The following is a 23093-nucleotide window of genomic DNA, read 5'->3' on the forward strand; positions in this document are numbered from 1 at the left end:
ATGTTCGCCCTCTGCTCTGTGACCCTCTTGGGTCTGCATTTCTGCCATTTAAATCCAAGATGTATCAGCCTGGAAGTCAAGTTCTCCGTGTCCTTCTAAGGTCTTTGACACTCCTCTCTTTTCATGAGTTCCCTACTAGCCAGTTTGCTCACAGTGTCCCTGATTGTGCTCTGTAAATTCCCACCTCAGCCCTTTCCCTGAGCCCAATCACAAGCTCAGCATGTCTTACTATCTCTTCTCTTTTTTCAAGGCCCACATCAACTCCTGTCTCTTAGGTGAATCTTCACTGGATAATCTCTTCCCTCCTAGGAGCTCAGGAACACTTAATCTGGATGGCACCTCTCTGTAGGCACCTGCCCCGAGGCTGCATTGTTCTGGTTTGGACATTTCACATGTGTGTATTGGATTACCACAAAGGAATTGCAGGGCGTTTGAGGACTGGGGCCAAGTCCTTGCCTCCCCACAGGGTAGCACACAGTATCATTCGTCCTGGGGTAATAGACACTTGTGTTTTAGGATAATGATAATGATGACTGACCGTAACAGCGAGGTTTGACTGTCTCCTTTAGAGAACTTCAGAAAACAACTGTCTAGTTTTCCAGCAAAACTGGAGAGCGGGTTGGAGAGCGGGTCTCTATTCCTCTGCAGTGAGAGGCAGCAGAAAAAAACCAGCAGATGATGTTCTGCTTCAGCTGTGGTTGTACCAACTCCCTCCATAGCTCTTCCTGTCAAGGAGCAGTGTATTTTGAATTATGAGAAATGGCACCCTTCAGAGAGCCAGTTCTGTTAGTAGTGGGTTAAACATCAGCTATCTACCGAAACTCTTTCAATGTCCACTTTAGATGACTCTTCTTGTGCCTTGGTGAATTGGCACCACAGTGGTGGCAACATGCCTTCATTTCAGCTCTTAAGAAGGAGTCCTGCTTTTGAAGGAGAGCAAGCCTTCAGGGTCATACGCTGAACTTGGGAGGAGGGCAAACCAGACGTATGAAAACCATAAGGAGAAAACACTCCAAGGAAAGGGGAACTCAGCAGCAAACTGTGGAAGAGGCGACTCCTCCTGCAGGTCCTAGAAATTATAGTCTTACTGGTATCCCCTTTCTTCACTTGAGGACACACAGACACACAAAATAAAACCCAAACCATTGAACTGAAAGAGTGAGTCACGCCAGTCAGACCTCTGCCAAGCGAGTCAATTGAAGTGCAGAACCGATTCTGTGCTTTTCTTAGACCCTGAACTTTCTTCCCGAATTTTTTTTTCGTAGAATAATAAAAGTATATGTTGATTTCTGAGCAAGTTGGTATATATTAGCTCTTCTCATTAAAACGTCTTTCGTCTTCCTTCAGAGAATATTTAAAAACTAACTGGCCGGGTTAGTCTTCACATGGAGACTGTTAGTCATCCTACAGACTTTGTTGTATGTCTTACCCTGTTAAGCTTTGATTTTTAATCTCTTATAGTGTATTCTCTAGAAACATGCTTGAATCTAGATTTCTTCCTGAATGCTTTCATTGTTTTATGTTAACAGGGAACGGATATGGCAATCCCCGAAACTCACCAGGTCTGCTGGTCTCACCTGGTAACTTGAACAAGAATATGCAAGCAAAATCTCCTCCCCCCATGAATTTAGGGATGAATAACCGTAAACCAGATCTCCGAGTTCTTATTCCACCAGGCAGCAAGAATACGATGCCATCAGTGGTAATGTGAAACTACATTTCAAATAAATGTTGATAATGTTTTGTATATGTTTTGCTGTGTTTGTATCTTTCTAACATTTTGAATTACTTAGGTGCTCCCAGAAAATTAACTTATTGATGCTATTGCTGGAGCCCTATTTGTATTTAGCCATTATTTCTGGTAACTGGTTCACATTTCCGTTTTCCATGTTAAAAAAAAAAAATCAAAAACAAAAAACCAACATCCAATAAACTCCCCTATAAAACTCTTGTTCTGGGACCAAAGAAAGCATTTCCTTTTTTAAAGACCTGCAATTTATAATTAGAAAAAAATCATTTCTTACTACTCTGCTTATGGTGCATACAGTTTGACCAATGGTAGAATCAAGCTCACAAAATAGGGAATTTCATAACAGATTTTTATAATACTGAACGAGTTATGTCCTCAAGGTGCTGACAACGAAAAATCTTTTCCATAATTTCTAAATGAATGTTCTCATGTTAGCTAGCCATTCTTTTCTTAGGTATATTGCAACGATTACTATAGCACATGCCTGTACGTTGCCTCAGTTCATCTTTCCATATATGCCTTTCATGCAAATAACTACCTCTGAAAAGCAAAATGTCTTAAAATCCTAGGCATTCTGAGAACAAAGGTTATATTTTACATCAAAAAAAAAAAGTTGGCACTATAAGAAAAAATAAATAAATAATTAAGAAGTATAAATAATATCCCTGGACTCTATCATTTTCCTTTCTCCTGGGTCTGCAGGGCTAAAACAAAGATAATAACTGTGGGACCAAATTCAATAACAAAGAGACTTACATCAGTGTTCTCCAAATTAGCTTTGCTTAAGAGCGAGAACATTTAAAACCAAGATTCAGTAGACAAATTTAGATCACTCTGCAAACACATTTCTTTTTTTTTCATTCTGTGCTCTGTGGCAAGCTTCAGGGTAAAACCGTCCTGCAAGCTGATTAGTTTATTATGGCACAGTGCAGATTAATTTTGAATATCAACCAAAAAAAAAAATCACATAATATGCAACATTCCCTTCGGAAAGACTGGGTCTAATAAATAAAACCTCCCACAGGGCCACAGCCAAGCGGTGTGGGCCATGCATGGCAGGCTGTCTCTATCCACAGATTTATTCTAAGTTCCTTAAAACTGATGTTCTCCCAGGGATCCTGTGAGTGGTCCTACAACCAGCCTCTCACCAGCAGCCAGGTGCAGCGCCGTGCCCTCCTCCAGCAAGTGGGGTTTCAAAATACAATCTTTTTTTTTTTTTTTTCCAAAACGTGGTGCTGCAATAATGAAGGTTGAGACACTGACCTGTGCAGAAAACTGCATAGATTGTCTTCACATTGGAGACAAACAGCTCATTAAGGGAAACAAAGAATGTCTTTGTAAGGAGTTATCTGTAGAGTCTAGGTTTTAAAATTGTTTAAACTGTTGTGTCTATCAGAAGATACTTTGCCTTTTGTTGAAAAGATTTTGCCCAATTATAAATATTTACAGACACTAATTAATAAAAACTCCTTCCCCATGCTCTCAGTCTGAGGATGTCGACCTGCTCTTGGTAAGTAGTAAGAGTACTTCCCTTAAATGGCACCTGCAAGGAGAAATCCAAGGTGACTTTTAGGTGGAGTGGCTCCAGTAAAATGGGAAGATTTCAGAAGTTACCATAGTGTGTCCAAGTGAATCATATTTAAATGCCATTAATTTCAGGTATCACACACCTGAAAAGAATGTCAGGTTATTTATTTTTCTGTCTCAACCTTCACAAGTGAAGACCATGTTTTCAGTTTATTTTAGGACTTGATTTATTGTAAAATTCTAACAAAAATAATTTCCTTATTTAAACCATGAAGATACTTATTTTTCTAAGAATTCAAAGTCTCATGATTTTTAAATATATGTGAATCTTTAATCTTCTTGCTGTAAGGAGTTAAATATACATGTTAGCTGCTTTGCCATTTAGTTCTGAGGGAAGTTTAGAAGAATCTGAAAAAAGTGGTCAGAGCACCACCTGCTGGTCAGAATGTAGCATGAAATTCCGCCCATCTGCTCTGCTGTGTATAGAACTGAGCATGAAAACCACCATGGTTGATTTTAATTTTTTTAAAATTTGCATTTGAATAAAAACTGAAACAATGGAGTACAGTATACATATTTCATCAGTTTTCAACATAGTCTGTTTTTACCCATAATAAAGCTTATGGTACTTGTTACTAGTTCAGTTGCCTAGGAGATACTGATGTAATGGGTTACTATGGCAACAACTGGTCTCTTGAAGGATTGTAAATGATAGGGTTGGCAGAGTTCAGAGAGACACATGTTAAATGATTAATTTCATGAGACTTGTACCAAGTTATTTCTTTATACACAAAAGTAATACTGAAATCTAATATTTTTAACTTTAAAAAATTCTATCAATGATATCTCTTTATTTACTTTAAAAGAATCAAAGGATAAATAACTCCCAGTCTGCTCAGTCATTGGCTACCCCAGTGGTTTCCGTAGCAACTCCTACTTTACCAGGACAAGGGATGGGAGGATATCCATCAGCCATTTCAACAACATATGGTACCGGTGAGTAGCTTTACCATGTTCAAATAGTGCATTAAATACTTTTTATTAAAAAGCAAGATAAAAAAAAGATATTATTCTTTAGTCTATTAGGAAACTTCATTTAGTACCTGTGGCATCCAGAGACTATACCATTACCTATATGTTACTAAGACAAAGTGAATATCCATATTTTTCTTTCTTAAGTGACTGAAAGTTTTATTGACCTGACCTGAATTCAATATAAAAGACCAATTTCAGGGAAAATGAGCCATTATTTCTTGGATATAATAGAAAGCTCACTTTCTCAGGATTGCTTAAAAAACATTTCTAGATCATCAAAGACGTATATACTGTAATGCCAGATTGTAGTTCTAGTAAACTAAAATTGCAAGCTGTACTACTTTAAAGCTTTTGTGGAATACTTATTTTTTGGTAAATGATACATCTCTTTTAAATTAAAATTGCTCCTGATGCTTTATCTCCTTCTACCCCCAGAGTAAGAGAGTTTATAAGAATCATTACATGATTTTAAGAAGAGTATTTTTGAGTTGGAAATGTGTATTTACCATTTGATAATTTTCAAATTAAGTGTTTTCCCTCATTGTTTTATTTATTGGTCTAGAGTACTCTCTGAGTAGTGCAGACCTGTCATCTCTGTCTGGGTTTAACACCGCCAGCGCTCTCCATCTTGGGTCAGTAACTGGCTGGCAACAGCAACACCTACATAACATGCCGCCATCTGCCCTCAGTCAGCTGGGGTAAGCAATCTTATTTCTATTATAAAACACTTTGAGAATGTGTTCTTGGATGACAACAGCAGTCTCTAGATACTGTTCTCTAGTGTCCCATTAAAGGATGTAAAATTCTACTTTATCAGAATGGGAAAGTAATTATCAGATCGGTATCTTTTAAATCGGTTAGATATTCCTTTCCTTATTTTTTGAAAGAAGGGGAGCTCTGTGATAATGAGATACATTACTTCCCTATTGTTTTAGGCTATATTGGTTTCCACTTTGATCAATGAAAAACTTTCATTTAGTTAACTTTTCATATAGCACACGTGGGACATAAGAAGACAGTTATAATTTCTTTAAATTTTAGATGTATTTGTGAACCCTTATCACTCAGCATACACCATCTAATTTATGGTAACCTTAACCTAGTACTTACGGGATCTCCTGTTCCATTGATTTCATATATTTATAGTGTACTCATCATATGGTTATATATTTATAGATATTGCACAAATATAAATATATGTGTATATGCACATACACTAATTACCTAAATTTGGGTATAAAAATAATTTCCGTTGTTTTCTGAAATCAGAATATGTGTATTTCTGCCCCCTTGTGGTAATTTTGAGAAATGTCTTTATCATAGAAATGACTCCTGTTATTTATGTATGGAAATATTCAAACCTTTAAAAAGCCCTGAATTCATAATTCACACTCCTTGTAAAACAGAGAGTTTTTTTAAGCTTAAAACGTGAATCAGAAATCTGACTTTAAGTTTAACTAATAACTCCATAACTGCAGTTAATCTTCAGAAGAAAATACTAGGAAGATAATATTGAAAGATAAGAGCTTGTATTTTAGAAACACTATATGCCTACCTCGTTTTTACTTTTCTGCCGAGCCATGTGGTTAGAATAGTTAGCTAGCTCTATGCTTCTGATTCTACGGAAATAATGAGAATAAAACACTGATGAGAATAAAAAATCCCTGACATCACAACTTCGTCTCTTATCCTCCCTGCCCTCCGAGCTTTCTTGTGGAATTGATTTCACATAGATGAGTGCTCTAGAATAGAGTCTTCCCCCTTCACTATTTGCTTATGTGCATCCTGCTCACTGATCATTATTGTTGAAAATCTAACCTTCCATGAAAACAATAAAATAAATTTACGTGACATTATGGCTATGCTTTCTTAAAAGATTGTTAACTTTGAAGATATATTAAATACTGATCAGCAACAGAGTTTCTCCTTTTAGGACATTTAAATTTTCTCAGAATTGTTAACTATGCAAGTAGACATTTACTGCAGTAACTTTTTGAAATAATTATGACTGAGTACACGATACCATCCAGGCAATCTTGAAGTACATACATGCGGTGTCGCAGCACTAGGACTAAGCAGTGAATCCACTGTACGTGCTTCTTGGCAAAGATCAAGGCAGCTGTTCACATCTCATGTTTCACAAAATTCATCCATTAGAGGACTAGATTTCCTTAGAAATTATCAATGTCAAAAGCCATATTATTTTATCTGAACGTGGCTTTCTTTTGTTTTTTTGTAACACCCGACAATCTGCATTTTACATATAAATGAATGTATTTTTAACTATACTGTCATCTTAAAAGTCACTTCTATTACACGGGAAGAATCTAATTCTCTGCTGCCCTTAATAAAATCTTCAGTAAATGAGAAGGGAGAGAACTGGCCTGCAGAGGAACCAAATTACAACAGCCAGGGATGAAGCATTTTGTTTAGTTCCGGTTTCTTTCAACAACGGTTCTCACGGTGCAGTATTTGACTCTGAACTTAGTCTGTGAGCTTTTAATGCACTTTTAATCACTTCCCTTATCCCTCAAATAGATAAGATACCCCTTCCACACATTCTGATTTTGGCCAGCCTCCTTCCTTCCTTCCTCTCTCTCTCTCTCTCTCACACACACACAAACACACACACTCACACACACACAGAGTAGCTTTTTATTTTTATTTTTTTTTTAAGATTTTATTTATTTATTGACAGAGAGAGAGAGATCATATGTAGCAGAGAGGCAGGCAGAGAGAGGGGGAAGCAGGCTCACTGCCGAGCAGAGAGCCCAATGCGGGACTTGATTCCAGAACCCTGAGATCATGACCTGAGCCGAAGGAGAGGCTTAACCCACTGAGCCACCCAGGCGCCGCCAGAGTAGCTTTTAAAAAAAGGTTCCTTCAGAGGGACTAGCCTTTGTTCACACAATTAAATGTTAAACTATTTTTAAAAATCCCAAGTTGTAAAATTTATGTAAAATAAATTATATGAGGTGCCTTAATTCTCTACAGTGTGAATTAATTCAAAAAAATCAGTATTTTTTTTTTTTAGGCTACCATTTCCTCATGTTCTTGTGTGGTGGGTTCACGTTCCTCTGTGAGATACAGTGTTCAGAGTAGAATAAAATATATTTCAGCTCTTCCAAAGCATATATTCCCAGCAGCCCAAGATGGTCACCGTAGTTCTTTCCCAAAATTAAGAGGATAAAAGAGCTCTTCATGTTTTGTTGATGGAAATACCATCAATTCTTAAAAGCTGTATTTTTAACTCTATCTAGTATTTGATTTTATCTAACCAAGTCAGATAAACGGCATTCATTGATTTGACGCAGGAAGCAGAGATGACTGGCAGAAGGAACTTGCCATCAAGGGTTAGTGACAGTCCTTTGAACATGAATATTTGAGCAAATGACCCTCAAATTTTTAAGCAGTTTTCTCATATCGCCTTAAAAAGGGGCAGCCTGTTTTCTGGAAGCATTTCTATACACCATCTTTGTTGATGTGGGTGTTTAAAGACAACTTTTAAAAGGTTAAGTTAAATATAGTTTGATAGTCTAATTTCCAGGCGGAGGCAGTAAGAAATTTGAATAAAAACTATCCAGTCATGTTTCATTTCTGAGCAATTATGGGGAAGGGTAGGTGTTTTCCCAGTTGGAAGGCATCTGTAGTACATGAAAACTTGCAGCAGGAGTGGAGATGGGCAACTCGCATATCTGGCTTCTGTCTCCCCACCCACCTCTTTCTCACCCACACACAGGGAGTATTTCACAATTCTCTGGGTCTATACAAATTTTGCTCTCCAGAACAAGCAGACCAACATGCTTGTATCTGAATCTAGCATGTATCCAGCGAAGGGATTTCTAATGCTTTTTTTCTTTCCAAGATAATAATTTGATAACAGAGACCAGCCAATTACACTTCATTCTGTTTCGAATCCTCCACCCCAGTAGAATGAAGCTGAGTCTCAGTCATCACGTACATGTCAAGACTGCGTTTAGCGTCCCCAGAACTACTCAAAATGCTTCATATGTGCTTTCAGTGTCAAAGGACATGCCACTAGAAAGGAAACCGAGGGACTCGCCTATTTGTTTACAGGAAGGGATAACACAAGCAGTGAGTTGTATCTCCCATGGGGAAGCGAAGCGGCAAAACCAATACAAGCCAGTTCACAATGGGAGATACCGTAAATACGTAGATAATGCAGCTTCTAAAAGCTGTATTAAGGAAACAGCATTTTGATTACACTGTTTTTTGCATTAATTAATCCATCCAGATCAACTGCTTCTACTAGTCCATCTCACCAAAGTTTTTTACTAATTGTCCACATCTCCCTGCCTGTGAAGAAGCAATCTAAATGTCAAAGGGCAGCCAAAGTATTTGTTGAGACACCACTTTGTTTACAGACTCCTAATTGACGTTCATTCTTAAAGAGTTGTGTGATTCATAGTAGAAGCATTTAATTAAATTTTAGTGAAATAGCCTTTCTTATCGAGAGCCAGGAAAATTCTTTCTTCCAGAAATCAAAAGATGATTTCCTCTGATATCAAAATGAATCATTAAGTAACTTTGAACCCAGATAAAATAGTCCACCATTATGGATCTTTTTGAAATACAGGTGTTTCCTCCCCCCCCCCCAACCCTGGCTTAATATCTTCTTGATTTAAAGATTACTTAATTAAACTCTTAGAAAATCAATAAACCAATGCAGTGTAAAATAAAAACTATAAGTAAATAATGGCAAGTATAAACAGACGATTGAAAATCATATGCACTCAATGTGGTAACTTGATATAAATGCTCAGACTGTTTTGATCCTATAACATAAAAGCTGGAGAAAGAAAGGCTTATTAGGGAAACAAATAATTCTCCTTTAGGTCATTCTAGGCATTAGCTCATCTATTAAGAGAAGGAAAGTAATTCTTTGCCAGTAGGTGGTGCTTTTGTATAAAACATCACTCAAAGATAAACTCATTTTGACTAATTTTATATCTCTATACATCTTGAGCCTGAGTTGCATCTCCCAAAAAGCCAACCCCAAGTTATTCCACTTTTTCCTCTGAAATATATCCCCATTTTCTCACTGCTCGTAATGACTTTTTAATGTCACCTAATTCTCTCCATTTGAAAGTAACATAATCACGTCCCTGAGTAGGTAGGCTCACTTTCCTTTGTCTAGAATGGGTGCATCTGTATGGGTTATTCTCCACCGTGACTGCTCACTAGGGGAGATATCTGTGCTCTCTTAACAACGTGGGCAAGTATGCTGACTCTAGCCACAGATGTCAGTGCGATCAGAATGCAGGAGCAGTACGAGCCTCTTAAAATTGATGTCGGCAGCGTTCTCCCAGTTTATCCTGATCAAAGTCACTGCGATTGCCAACTGACACCCAAGGGCTTAACGCTTTTCCCTCCAGAGTGCCCAGTGTCCGAATTCTTCCACATTTGGGAAGAAGGGAAAGTTATACTCTCCTGGAATAAATGAGGGTTAAGGCTTATAAACACAATAAAAGCACACTAGATCCTTCTTTACAAAAGCTTTTCCTTAGACAAATCCAGATTTCTCAGCTCATGCCAATTGTAACTACAGGCTGAGTGATATCCTACTACACGCTGCGGCAGGGAGAGAATGGCAGTGATGAAGTTGAGGTTCTTGTGGAAAATAGACGCCACTTGTGTCCCACGTAACAGAAAGGATGAGGAAAGGCCAGCCCTTGACCAGTGTTAGTGGGGTAGGAAGTCTAAGTGTTTTTAAGCCAACACTAAATTTTTGGCCAATGATTTTCAACCTCCTTCCCCGTCTTTCCCCCCTCCAGTCTTCTACCAGATACAGTGAAGTGTAGCATTTTAGGGATTTATTCGCTTGAAATTTGAACTCTCTTCCCTCTTTCTGAAGACTGTACAACTTCATGTGTTCGCCCTTATTACGTGGAAGGAACCATTTATATCCGTCACGGGCTTTTTGCAGTAATTTCCACACACAGGCATTAGTCAGTCAGAGACGTCTCATTCAAAAGCAAAATGTTGTATCTTAAATCTTAGGTTAGATTTCGGAACTAGTCTAGGGAGAAATTCCACGGACACAGAAAATGCTTTTTTCCAGCATGTCATGTTAAGCCTCTCTGAGCCAGGAACCTGCATGTGTAGGGAGCCTGTCAGAGACTAGAGGTATGATTCACGAGGCCTGGCCCCGTTAAGTGCTGTAATTACTCCCAGGCATTCTCAGTGGCTCTGAGCAGGCACTGCCCCCCAGTGCTTCCGAGCACGCTCTCCTCCCTCTGGGCATGCTCTGGTGTCTATGCGAGTCTTGAAGCTGATGTTTGATGTAATTGTGAGTTCCTGGGGGCTCCAGGCCTCCTCCATCTGTAACTGGGTTTCCTTTCCTCCTACAGAGCTTGCACTAGCACTCATTTATCTCAGAGTTCAAATCTCTCCCTGCCTTCTACTCAAAGCCTCAACATCAAGTCAGAACCTGTTTCTCCTCCTAGAGACCGTACCACCACCCCTTCGAGATACCCACAACACACGCGCCACGAGGCGGGGAGATCTCCTGTTGACAGCTTGAGCAGCTGTAGCAGTTCGTACGACGGGAGCGACCGAGAGGATCACCGGAATGAATTCCACTCCCCCATTGGACTCACCAGACCTTCGCCGGACGAAAGGGAAAGTCCCTCAGTCAAGCGCATGCGACTCTCTGAAGGATGGGCAACATGATCAGATTATTACTTAATAGTTTTTTTTTTTTTTCTTGCAGTGTGTGTGTGTGCTATACCTTAATGGGGAAGGGGGGTCGATATGCATTATATGTGCTGTGTGTGGAAAAAAAAAAAGTCAGGTACTCTGTTTTGTAAAAGTACTTTTAAATTGCCTCAGTGATACAGTATAAAGATAAACAGAAATGCTGAGATAAGCTTAGCACTTGAGTTGTACAACAGAACACTTGTACAAAATAGATTTTAAGGCTAACTTCTTTTCACTGTTGTGCTCCTTTGCAAAATGTATGTTACAATAGATAGTGTCATGTTGCAGGTTCAACGTTATTTACATGTAAATAGACAAAAGGAAACATTTGCCAAAAGCGGCAGATCTTTACTGAAAGAGAGAGCAGCTGTTATGCAACATATAGAAAAATGTATAGATGTTTTGGACAGACCCGGCAAAGGGTGGCCATTGGTAAATGTTAGGAACGCACCAGGTCACCTAACATCCCGAGAACGCGCTCACAAACCTGCACGCATATCATTGGCGTATGGCACTCATTAAAAAGGATCAACGACCATTAAAAGAGGACCATACCTATTTAAAAAAAAAAAAAATGTGGAGTTTGAGGGCTAACGTATTTAATTAAATAAATAAATAAATCTGGGTCTGCATCTCTTATTAAATAAAAATATAAAAATATGTACATTACATTTTGCTTATTTTCATATAAAAGGTAAGACAGAGTTTGCAAAGCATTTGTGGCTTTTTGTAGTTTACTTAAGCCAAAATGTGTTTTTTTCCCCCTTGATAGCTTCGCTAATATTTTAAACAGTCCTGTAAAAAACCAAAAAGGACTTTTTGTATAGAAAGCACTACCCTAAGCCATGAGGAACTCCATGCTTTGCTAACCAAGATAACTGTTTTCTCTTTGTAGAAGTTTTGTTTTTGAAATGTGTATTTCTAATTATATAAAATATTAAGAATCTTTTAAAAAATCTGTGAAATTAACATGCTTGTGTATAGCTTTCTAATATATATAATATTATGGTAATAGCAGAAGTTTTGTTATCTTAATAGCGGGAGGGGGGTATATTTGTGCAGTTGCACACTTGAGTAACTATTTTCTTTCTGTTTTCTTTTACTCTGCATACGTTTTATAAGTTCAAGGTCAGCTGTCAAAAGGATAACCTGTGGGATTAGAACATATCACATTGCAACACCCTAAATTGTTTTTAACACATGAGCAATCTACTGGGTCAACTGACATCCATTGTATATACTAATGAGTTTCTTTCATGCTATTTTGTTTTTGTTTTTGTTTTTGCATTATTATCAAATGCAGGGCCCCTTTCTGATCTCACCATTTCACCATGCATCTTGGAATTCAGTAAGTGCGTACCCTAACTTGCCCGGATCCTAAATTATCTGGTTGGTTTTTCAGCCTAGAATCTGAGACACTTTTTAGAAACATGCCCGGAATAGAGAAGCTGTGTCGGGGCACATGTCCTGCAAATATGGCCCTAGAAACCAGTGATATGGCGTTTACTCAACGCACAAGTCATAAATTCCCACAGAAGAAAAATGTGAAAGACTGGGTGCTAGACAAGAAGGAAGCAGGTAAAGGGATAGTTGCTTCGTCATCCACTTTTAATTATTTTACCTGACCCTCAACAACCTTGTCAGCAACACAGGACTGTTGAACAACCCCGGTGTGGCAGGACCCCCGAATGTCACTTCTGCATAAAGCATGTATGTCATCTATTTTTTTCTTCAATAAAGAGATTTAATAGCCATTTCAAGAAATCCCATTAAAGAACCTCTCTATGTCCCTTTTTTTTAGTTTTACAAAACATAGCAATGACTCTTGTCTAATATTCGTCTATAAGGGATTAATTTTCAGACCCTTTAAAAAGTGAGTGCCATAAAAAAAAAAAAAAACGTTGATATATATTGTTTGAAAAGAGATTTCAATCTAGGAATGATTTTCCTTCTCTTGGAATGTGAAGATCTGTCGATTCATCTCCACTCATGTGCATTGACATACACAGCAACGAAGATGCAGACAGTAAGCTCGACACGGCTATAGCACGTCTAGGACATTTCTTATCCATCCTTTTCTCTCACTTGCATAGTTGCTATGTGTTTCTCACTGTAAAAGGCTGCCGCTGGGTGGCAAAAGCCAAGAGACCTTACTGACTAAGCTGTATTTTCTTAACTTGATCTGAAATCCACAATTAGACCACATCGCACCTTTGGTCATATCCATATAGGATGCTAGCCTGCCTTGTACGAACGTTTTCTACATTAAAAACAAAAGAAAAAACATCTTTCAACCTTTCCATATATCCCACTCCTTAAGGTATTCATGGAACATGAAAGAAAATCATTTATTTAGAGGAAAAACAAAGAATCATCCCTGAAAACACACACACACACACACACTTATTCACACGTGGTGGGGGGGAATCTAAGAAAGTCATTGTCCTCACCGTAGACTTGATTCCATCCTTAGAACCATCCTTATAACTTGATGTGTATAAAATATGCAAACATGTCACAAATGTTCTTTGTCATTTCAAAACACTTTATCAATATCAGCAGAAATTCACCAGTGGGTGGGAAAGGGTCATTATGTGAAACTATGAAAAAATAGCCATATTAATTTTTTACCTGCAATTTGCCTCAGCAACAAAGGAAAAGTGAATTTATATTGCTGAAGATAAAGTAAGCTAAAGTACCAGCAGAAGCCTTGGCTATTTATAGCAGTTCTCACAATAGTTTTATGAGAACATGAGAAGAACAGAATCACTTGAAAACGGATGCCAGTCATCTCTTGTTCCCACTACTGAATTCATATAGAGTGGTGGCAAGATAGCGAAGGGATAATCTGAGAGTTTTTTTAAAGATGATTTAACGAGGAAAAGCACAATTTTGATTGTGATGAGTCACTTTCTGTAAACAATCACTGTCTCTCTTTACCCTTCTACCTTATCTGTAATTTACCATTTATTGTATTTGCAAAGCTAGTATGGTTTTGGGTTTTTATCACAGTAAATCCTTTGTATTCAGGAGTTTAGGGCAGAGCCCTGAGGGAGTATGATTTTACATAACCCATCCTAGAGTAACATTTTAGGCAACATTTCTTCATTGCAAGTAAAAGAATCCTAAGTAGCATTTTACACAGCTACAAATATTGTTATAGCTAATCCTATTTTGAAAAATTTTTGGTAATATTAAGCTTAAATACTGGTAACACTGATGCAATATAGGGAAGCTGCACAACCTGTATATTGTATGCATTGGTGAGGGGAAGGCTGGTCATTTCAATCTTTTTTAAAATTGTGTTTTTTAGTAAAATGGCTTATTTTTTCCCAAAGGTGGAATTTAGCATTTTGTAATGATGAATATGAAAATACCTATCATCCTCGGATCATTTTAAGGTTGACTAAAGTGAGAAAAGAAAAGAATTCCAATACACTTTTTAAAAGAATGTCTGCCCTCTCACACTTTTGATGTATTGTTTTTCTTAACATACCCATCTTTTAATTTAGAGCTAGCGGGTTTTTTTGTGTTTTTGGTTTTTTTGCCCCCTTTTTGCTTTTGTTTGTTTTTCCAGAGGGTAAATGCTTCGCAATTTCTTTCTTTAAAAAAAAAAAAAAAAAAAAAGTTGCTTTTTTTTTTTTTTTTTTTTTTTTAAAGAAGCAGCCACTTGAACCCTCTCAGTAAAGGCTGTTAGCTGAGCATGGCAGACTTCATCTGTTCCCATTTGTGCCATCTGCTGTGATGTCGTCACTTACATGGCGTTAATTTCCTGCCACTACAGATCTTTTGAAGATTGACGGAATACTGGTGTCTGTTAGAATGCTTCGGACTACAGATGTAATTAAAGGCTTTTCTTAATATGTTTTAACCAAAGATGTGGAGCAATCCAAGCCACATATCTTCTACATTCAATTTGTCCATTTTGGTTATTTTCATAATCGGGTATTGCATTTTGCCTTCCCTATTCATACCTCAAATTGATTCATACCTCAGTTTAATTCAGAGAGGTCAGCTAAGGGATGGATTCTGTTGTGGTCTGAATGCAGTACTAGTGTTCTCTCGCAGACCTGGGTCACTGTAGGCATAGGACTTGGATTGCTTCAGATGGTTTGCTGTATCATTTTTCTTCCTTTTCTTTTTCTGGGGACTTGTTTCCATTACATGACAGTAATTAAAATAGCTTGTAAATGAGGGCATACAAGCATTTGCAACAAATATTCAAATAGAGGCTCACAGCGGCATAAGCTGGACTTTGTCGCCACTAGATGACAAGATGTTATAACTAAGTTAAACCACATCTGTGTATCTCAAGGGACTTCATTCAGCTGTCTGTAGTGAATAAAAGTGGGGAATTTTCAAAAGTTTCTCCTGCTGGAAATAAGGTATAATTTGTATTTTGCAGACAATTCAGTAAAGTTACTGGCTTTCTTAGTGACGCAGTGTCTGTGGTGCATTTTTTTAATTAATGTTTTGCTGTTTAAATATTTTCCACTTAATAGTGTTGGCTAAAAGCAGCTTCTCCCACAAGTGCAAGTGAGCATTTTGAATTTCCAGCTCAAAATACATTTACAAAAGGGGGATATTTGTGTTTGGAGGGAAGAAAGGTGTAAACTTGATTTCTTTTCTTGGGATGATACATGTACTCAGCCAGTGTAGCAGTTCAAGGTTCTTATCAAGTGGTTCAACTTCTTTATCAAAGTAGTTCCGTGAAGATCTTGGATAACTTGCTTGAACACAGAGAATTTTCCCAAAGTCATTCTGAAAAGCACTACCATACAATAAGTTATTTTTTAATAATGTGTAGAAAGTATTTTCAGATTTATTTTTTCTTCATCAAAATAATTTCTTTAGCCAAAACAAAAACAAAAACAAAAAAACCCAAAAACTAAACCAAACACATGGGCTTTTATCCAAATACTTGAAAAAATGGGTAAATGCATACGTTTTCAGAAACTGAAAAATATATGTATTACCAAAATCCAATGGTAATGTCCAAAGGGAATGTCCTTAGAAGGAGCACCATGAGGACTAATTTAGGAACTGAAGAGGAAAACAAGAAGGCACTGGCCAGCCACCTGGAGAACTTGAACTAGTGCACGAGGTGATTCCTGCTTTGAGGGAAAAAGGAAACATTGCATGTGGCTTCCAGATAACGGTGCTCTTCTCTCTGTTCTTTTTATTCATTGTTAGCAAACACTTATTAAGCATTTATTATGTGTAATTCACATTACTGAATACTGATGCTACAGGGATGCACCAACATATACCCCTTGCTTTTAAGAAACTTATAAACTAGTAGATTAAAGGACTAACAGGTAGTAGAAATGGTTCTCGGAGACTTCTGCAAAGTGCTAGGAGGAAACCGCTAAAGAAATCTTTGGAACAGAGCAGAACGCGGACAGTTCCTAATCTGCCCAGCAGAGACAGCCTTGGACTTGTCTTTGGAAGGTGTAGGGGAGGATGGAGAAAGGCCCAGGTGAATGAGGGCAGGACTGATTAGTGGGTATGTGACCTCTGCAGTCACATGCGCGGCCCCACACTTAGTTTCACTCTCTACTGTCACCATCTTGATAATTTCATCTTTGAGTTTATTTTGTAAGTGAAGTCTGATTGTGTGTGAGTGGAGGAGATACACAGAAAAAAGTGGAAAGCTTTGATTTTTGGTCACTTTAAAGGCCTCTTTTCCTGCTTTGTTGAAAAAGGGACATTTTCATTTCACACTGAGCCCCTCATCTTATGACTAGTCCTGGATGAGGGCATTCTACAAGGAGGAAATAATAGGTAACAAGGAGGTATAGAGATGGGAAAACAAGAGAAAAATGTGCAGGAATGGTGGTCCAACCTGTTTAGATAAGGCATAGCCATGTGTAGGTGTTGGAGAACATCATCAAGAGGACATGACTGCCAGCTGACCTGCAAGCTGGACCCAGACAACTGGAGCCTCCTCACCCCTCCCCCTGTCTGTACATGGTACACTCCCCCCCTTCCCCCACCGTTCCCACAGGGAGAGCCATTTTCAAGGATGCAACCTTGAGAAAGCAATGTATCATTGCCACCAGCCAGATGGTTTACAGGACTGAACTCAGTTAAGGTCTCTAAATAAACTTATGAGACTGGCAGGCTGGTGTGGAGATTTACTGGTCTTGTAGCCACCGAAGACCAGGCTCTTCTATAAGTTCCCTTGCTTACTAAGCCTGCCACCTCGCAATTTGGAGTGACCTGCCTCTTTCTTCGGTCTCTCCTTGCCTCCATGTACAGGAGCCAGTTTCAGATTTCACCCAGGAAGCTCCCAAGGTTTCGAACCAACAGCCAGAGGCGCAGAAAGAGGCAAGAGTAGAAGAGCTGGCTGGGATCTGATTCTATCATCGCAAGTTAAAAACTCTGGGGTTTAAGCAATCAAATGAAAGATTTAGAAGAGATGGAACTGTCAAAACTCAGCAAGTGATGAGATTAATGGCAGAAGTGATGACAGAATTGTTAAAGTTTACAGTTTTAAGTGTAAATGATTAGGATCACAGTAATGTCCAGATAGGAAATGGAGAAGAGCTTACTACTCTGTGAGGAAGATAACTAAGTCACTTCTCAACATGTTGGGCTTGACTTGTATATCTAAGTAGAATAGGAGAATGTTGTAAAGGTAGACTGGAACTGAGGATACCAGTTAATGCTAAAGGTGAAGCTTTGGGTGTTATTAACAGGGAGGTGATCGTGAACACCATGACCATGAAATGGACTTGGCAAGGGGAGGGTCAAGGGTGAGGGAAGAAGTAGGCTTAGAAGGGAATGTGAAAGAAGGGAGACCTACAGGGAAGAAAGGACCCATGAAGAAGTCAAGAGTCATTCAAACAGAAGGAAAACTGAAGTGTGTTGTCAAGGCCAGAAGAGGCAGAAGAGGTTTCAAGGTTAAAAAAAAGAAAAAACACAAAACAAAACAAAACAAAAAAACAGTGTCAAATGTTTTATAGGGGTCACAAGGGAGGAAAATGGAGAAAGGGATTTTGGCCTTGGGTATTATCTGAGAATCATTTCAATAAAATGGTGTGGGAGAGAGAGATTGCTAGCAGATGTGAAATTTCAGGCAGCAAGTGTGAAAAAATCTTTCACGATGTTGGTAATTAAAAGACAAGAGCTGGCGTGAGAGGCCAACAGAGTCAAGGATAAAGGGGAAGGTTGTAAAAAGGCCAGGTGGTACCTGAGCCTGTTTATGGGTTGGGGGAGACCTAAGGGAGCAGAACACAGACGTGAACTGTCCTAACCGAAAGCTAGAAGATTACATTTTGTGCCCCCAGGCCCAATTCCTATATGGTTCTTTCATTTCAGAGATGTTTGAGAGTCTCGATTAAATACAGTTATTGAATCTGATCAAGGAAAATTATTCACATTTTGTGAATTAAGTACTTTTTGCATTCTGTGTGCGTATTCCTACGGCATCTTGGCTGTACATACCCTCACAGATCAACTTCGAAGCAAGATTCAGTGATGAAAGGAGAAAGCCAAGCTGGCTTTCCTATGATTGTTTCCCTTGAACTCCCACTCTTCTTACTTCCTGAGAGCAAATGTCTCTTTCAGCAAAAGCACAGCTCTTCTCTTCTCCTCTCCTCTCCTCTCCCAGGCAGAGATTACAGTTAGGAAAACACAAAGGAAATATTCATAGTTTCTGGCCCTAGGGTACCTCCTGGTTTTAGCGGTGGCCTCGTCCGACCACCAGCTCCATCACACCCAGTCTTGACAGGCTCAGAATTGAAGAAGAATCTCCAGCTCTGAAATTCTCAACCCCAGCAGCCAACTTCTATTCTAGGCCAAATGGCAATGACAATCACCTTTTAAATCTGGTAACTCATGCAAGAACCAGGCGGAAAGGGTGGAAACATGAACAACCAGTGGGGCAAGTCCACACTGAGCAGAAAGTACGTAAGAGAACCCTTGACCCAACACTCTACCACCAGAATTGCTGGGTCAGTGTCTTTTCCCTTGCCCTGCCCTCCTTTCCTTAAAGAGAGCACTGACAGCGGGAGGGTCACAGTAACCCCAGGCAACCTGAGAAAACAGAAGCTGAAGCTGGTGTGGGAGGGAAGTATTGAGTTTGTTTCTGCCATGGGCTTGACTTACAAGACCTACCTGCTCAGAGACCCTCGGTGCAATCTTTCCAGAGGTCATCCAGTCTCCTGATGGAGAATCAGACCAGCTTTATCCCTCCCAAGCTAAGAAGCATTTGTCAAGTTATCTAAGTCTCGATTTTCTCACCTATCACTAAACTCACAGGGTTGCTCTGAAGCCCAATTAAGATGTTTATAGTTGCTAACCACTGAAAAGATCAGAATCCCTACTCCCCGACAAGTTACTCAAAATAAACATGACTCTGCTCTCTAAAGTAATGGTAAAAGAAGGTAACAAAGTTCTGATTTTTCCTGTGATGACTGCAACGGGCTTTTATATTTCTTAGCAACATCACATTCTTTCCCAGAAGGCGATGTGGTATGCTCCTACTTTGCTGATGCCCAAAGAACATGATCTACTTACAAAGAAAGCCGTGCTCTCAGTATGCATCCTAAATCTTCCCACTAGCAGTGCTAAATATATCAACACAGAGAAACTTTCTAGCACAAGTAGTTTTTCTAAGAGATCAAGTCCTCAAGCATTCATTCCATAAATATTCAATACGGTATATGCTTGCTTCTCTTTACAAACAAGAACCCTGCTTGAATGTGCAAACCGGTTTGTATTTAAAAGTTTATATGTGCAATAGCTATGATTAAAATATCGAGAAGGTGCCCATTCATAAAGGAATGCTTAAACTATTTGTGGTATATCAACACAATGAAATACTATGCAACAGTTTAAAAGAAACAAAATCAAACACCCTCTATGTACTGACACAGACATTTTCTGGAAAATATTATTAGATAAAACAACAATAATGGAACTATGTACATAATATGATATATCTTTCAGGTAAAAATGTAGGAGGCAAAAACAATGAATGTTCTTATAATTGCATAAAGAAACACTGGAAACATATGCAAAGAAACCAACCAAGTTTCCAAGATAATGAGGGATTGGGGAGGGGGGGAACAGGACTAGAGCAAGACTTGACAGAACATACTTATTAATATTATTTTTATTCTTGAACTACATAAATATGCTTACTTACTCAAAAGAAGAAAGTTTTAGTTTAGAAAAAAAAAGCCTTCCAAACAAATATAAATGCCAAGAGAACAGATTTTTAGAAATCTCTCCTCTAACTAAAAAGTCCTGTGGGAAATGCCCATGCACAGAGCAAATCTCAGGACTGGTGAGCTTGCCCTTAGGATTCTGCAACTGTCGTCTTCAGCTAGAGGACAGGAACAAAACCTTCAGATTAGGACTTTGCTTCCATTGACCATAGTAAGCAAGTAAGCAAAAAGCCTTACTAAAGCAAGCAGTTTCCCATAGTGAAATCACAAATATCCTCTTCTAACAATATTCGGATTTTCTCTGCCATTTTCTGAGTCATTGCCTACCTTTATTTTAATTCATTCCATAATATTTAATTTACTCTGCCTAACCAAACTCTCTATATCCTACTGAGCCATCTAATTTTCACACTGAAAAATCTAGACACCTAGGCTGGATTTCTGTCGAACTGACAGCTGCCTTGGTCGTTGTCATTGTAAGCTGCTCCCACACGTAAACAACCCAGCTGTAGTACTAGGACGCAGAAAATATGCTATCCTAACCAACTTCGGTGTCCGTAACAAGGAGCTGAAATAACATGGAGAGTGTATCATTTTGGGGGTAGTTTCTAATTCGTCAGCTAAATTTCCAAGTGAAATTTGGAAGGCTCAAAACAATACAACTTTTCCACAGTTCTCTACCTTCTTGTTCTCTGCATTTACTATCCCGGTTTACATTCTTTGCATGCACAATATTCTACCTTTAAAACAGGTTAAAGAAATGGCTTGGTCAAGCCAAAAAACATGTTCTCTATTTCAGAGTTCTACTGACAATAAAGGATAACACTTCCTGCTACCTCTCCTCCTAAACTCTCAGTGAGTGATGTCCTAACTCTGAGTCCTTTGAGTTCAATTATTAAGAAAGGATTCAGAAGAAATGGTTTACTTTTTCCACACAGTGCATCCTCTCCAGTATTCTCTTTAAAGATACTGACAACCATGTGAGAATATATACAACAGTACTTGAAAGTTCACCTACCTTAATAAAGACCAGTTTTCTTCCTGCCTTTAACAACGTGTTTTATGAAATCTAGGAATAGAAGAGAAAGTTACTGTGAAATACAGAACCAAGAAACAGGAGACAGATTACACTGAATGTCTGCATATAGAAAATTACATATGACTAGTTAGATAAACAAGAATATAAGCAACATTGGTGTTCATTGTATTCATACTTATTAAAACCTTACTCCTTAAAAAGTGTGCAAGGATTATGTCAAGCACAGAAGAGAGCGTGTTGTGTAATTTTATTTGTACTGCAGCCTGAGACTAGAAAGAACTCATCTACAGCCACAGAAGTCAGAACAGTGGTGGACTGTGCAAGGTGGAAATTGACTGGAAGGGGCACAACAAAATTTCTGGGGTGATAGAAATGTTCTTTATCTTGATTGGGGTACTTTGTCAAAATGCATCTAATTGCACACATAAGATCTGTGTAGAAAAAAAAAAGATATGCACTCTATTTGGTAAATTTTATCTCACCTTTTAAAAAGTTCTTATGTGGGGGCTCCTGGATGTTAAGCATGTGTTAAGCATCTGCCTTTGGCTCGGGTCATGATCCCAGGGTCCTGGGATGGAGCCTTGCGTCAGGTTCCCTGCTCAGCAAGGAGTTTGCTTCTCCTTCTCCCTCTGCCCTTCCCCCTTGCTCATGGTCTCTCTTCTCTCAAAACAAATAAAGGGGGAAAAATGTTTGGGTGGGTTTTTTGGGTTTTTTTTTTTTTTTTTTTTTTTGGACAAAGACAGGGAAACCACAAGCAAGGGGAACAGCAGGCAGAGGGAGAAGCAGACTCCTCGATAAGCAGGGAGACTGATGTGAGACAAGATCCCAGGACTCTGGGATCATGACCTAAGCCGAAGGCAGCAGCTTAACCCACTGAGCCACCCAGGTGCCCCACAAAAATAAAATTTTTTTAAAAAGCGTTAAGAAATCCTCATATGAAGAGAAATCTTAAATTCAGAATATTATGTAAGAATGGGTAGTAAGAGACTTCACTCCACAGTGCTTCCTGTCCAGGTCTAGTGGGGCCTACTTCTCCACAAATAATCCGCAGGCTTCCATCAAACCTCAATTCAAATCAAGATGAGAGGCTTAAAATTATTTATTCTCTTAAGTGCCTTGAGCATACCCTCCACAATGGTCATTCACAAAGATTCACAATATTGGTGGGTAAAGGAAGGTAAGTTTTAGTTCAGTCTGAGGTAGATTAATATGATTACATTGTAACTGATGAGGTAGGTAATGTAACAAAACACATCAGATAAATGGACTACTTCAAAGACAAAGGCATTATGTATTCTGGAATATTAAACGACTTAGTATTTTGCTACGGAGAGTCTTATATCATATTCTTACCAAATCTTGTTCAATATAATGTTAAACCTCAGAAAAGAGTATAAGAAAGCTAGAATGTTTATCTTCTGTCTCTAGACTGTCCAGAAAGAGAATTCATTTGTTTTTCCCCCAGGGAAACTATTTGAAGCTGCAATATATGTAGAACCAAAAGTGATAGTCAGTGCAACCAGTAATATTAAACCACTTTCCCATAAAATTTATCATCCATCTTCCCATCCCTTGAGGGTTAAATAAAGGTCAGCACAAATGAAAAGAAAGGGCCCAGGTGCATTTTGAGGTGCACTTAGTGAAATTAAGTGCTAGACTTATCTACTTAAGTACTCTAAAGCTATAGTGGATTCTTCTTTTAATTCTTCTCTTAATTATTAAAAAAAAAAAAATCCTTGGGGCACCTGGCTGGCTCCATTGTTGGAGAATGTGACTCTTGATCTCACAGTTTTAAGTTCGAGCCCCATGTTGGGTATAGAGATTACTCAAAAGTAAAATCTTAAAT

General features: G+C 38.6%; 1 protein-coding gene across 11 annotated transcripts in view; it reads left to right on the forward strand.

Moving 5' to 3' along the window:
• Positions 1-15470, forward strand: part of MEF2C (myocyte enhancer factor 2C) — a 160954-nt gene extending 145484 nt beyond the window's left edge. For 5 of the 11 annotated variants that reach the window (XM_046000022.1, XM_046000018.1, XM_046000017.1 and 2 more), the window contains exons 7-11: positions 1530-1702; positions 3237-3260; positions 4144-4273; positions 4875-5010; positions 10684-15470. In XM_046000022.1, the coding sequence (XP_045855978.1) occupies positions 1530-1702; positions 3237-3260; positions 4144-4273; positions 4875-5010; positions 10684-11005 (785 nt within the window). In that variant the 3' untranslated portion in view covers positions 11006-15470. The remainder of the gene's footprint in view (positions 1-1529; positions 1703-3236; positions 3261-4143; positions 4274-4874; positions 5011-10683) is intronic. The other 6 variants (XM_046000028.1, XM_046000024.1, XM_046000023.1 and 3 more) reach the window with 3 other exon arrangements.
• Positions 15471-23093: the final 7623 nt, after the last annotated feature.

The sequence above is a fragment of the Meles meles genome, chromosome 3 (assembly GCF_922984935.1).
Source record: "Meles meles chromosome 3, mMelMel3.1 paternal haplotype, whole genome shotgun sequence".
NCBI lineage: Eukaryota > Metazoa > Chordata > Mammalia > Carnivora > Mustelidae > Meles > Meles meles.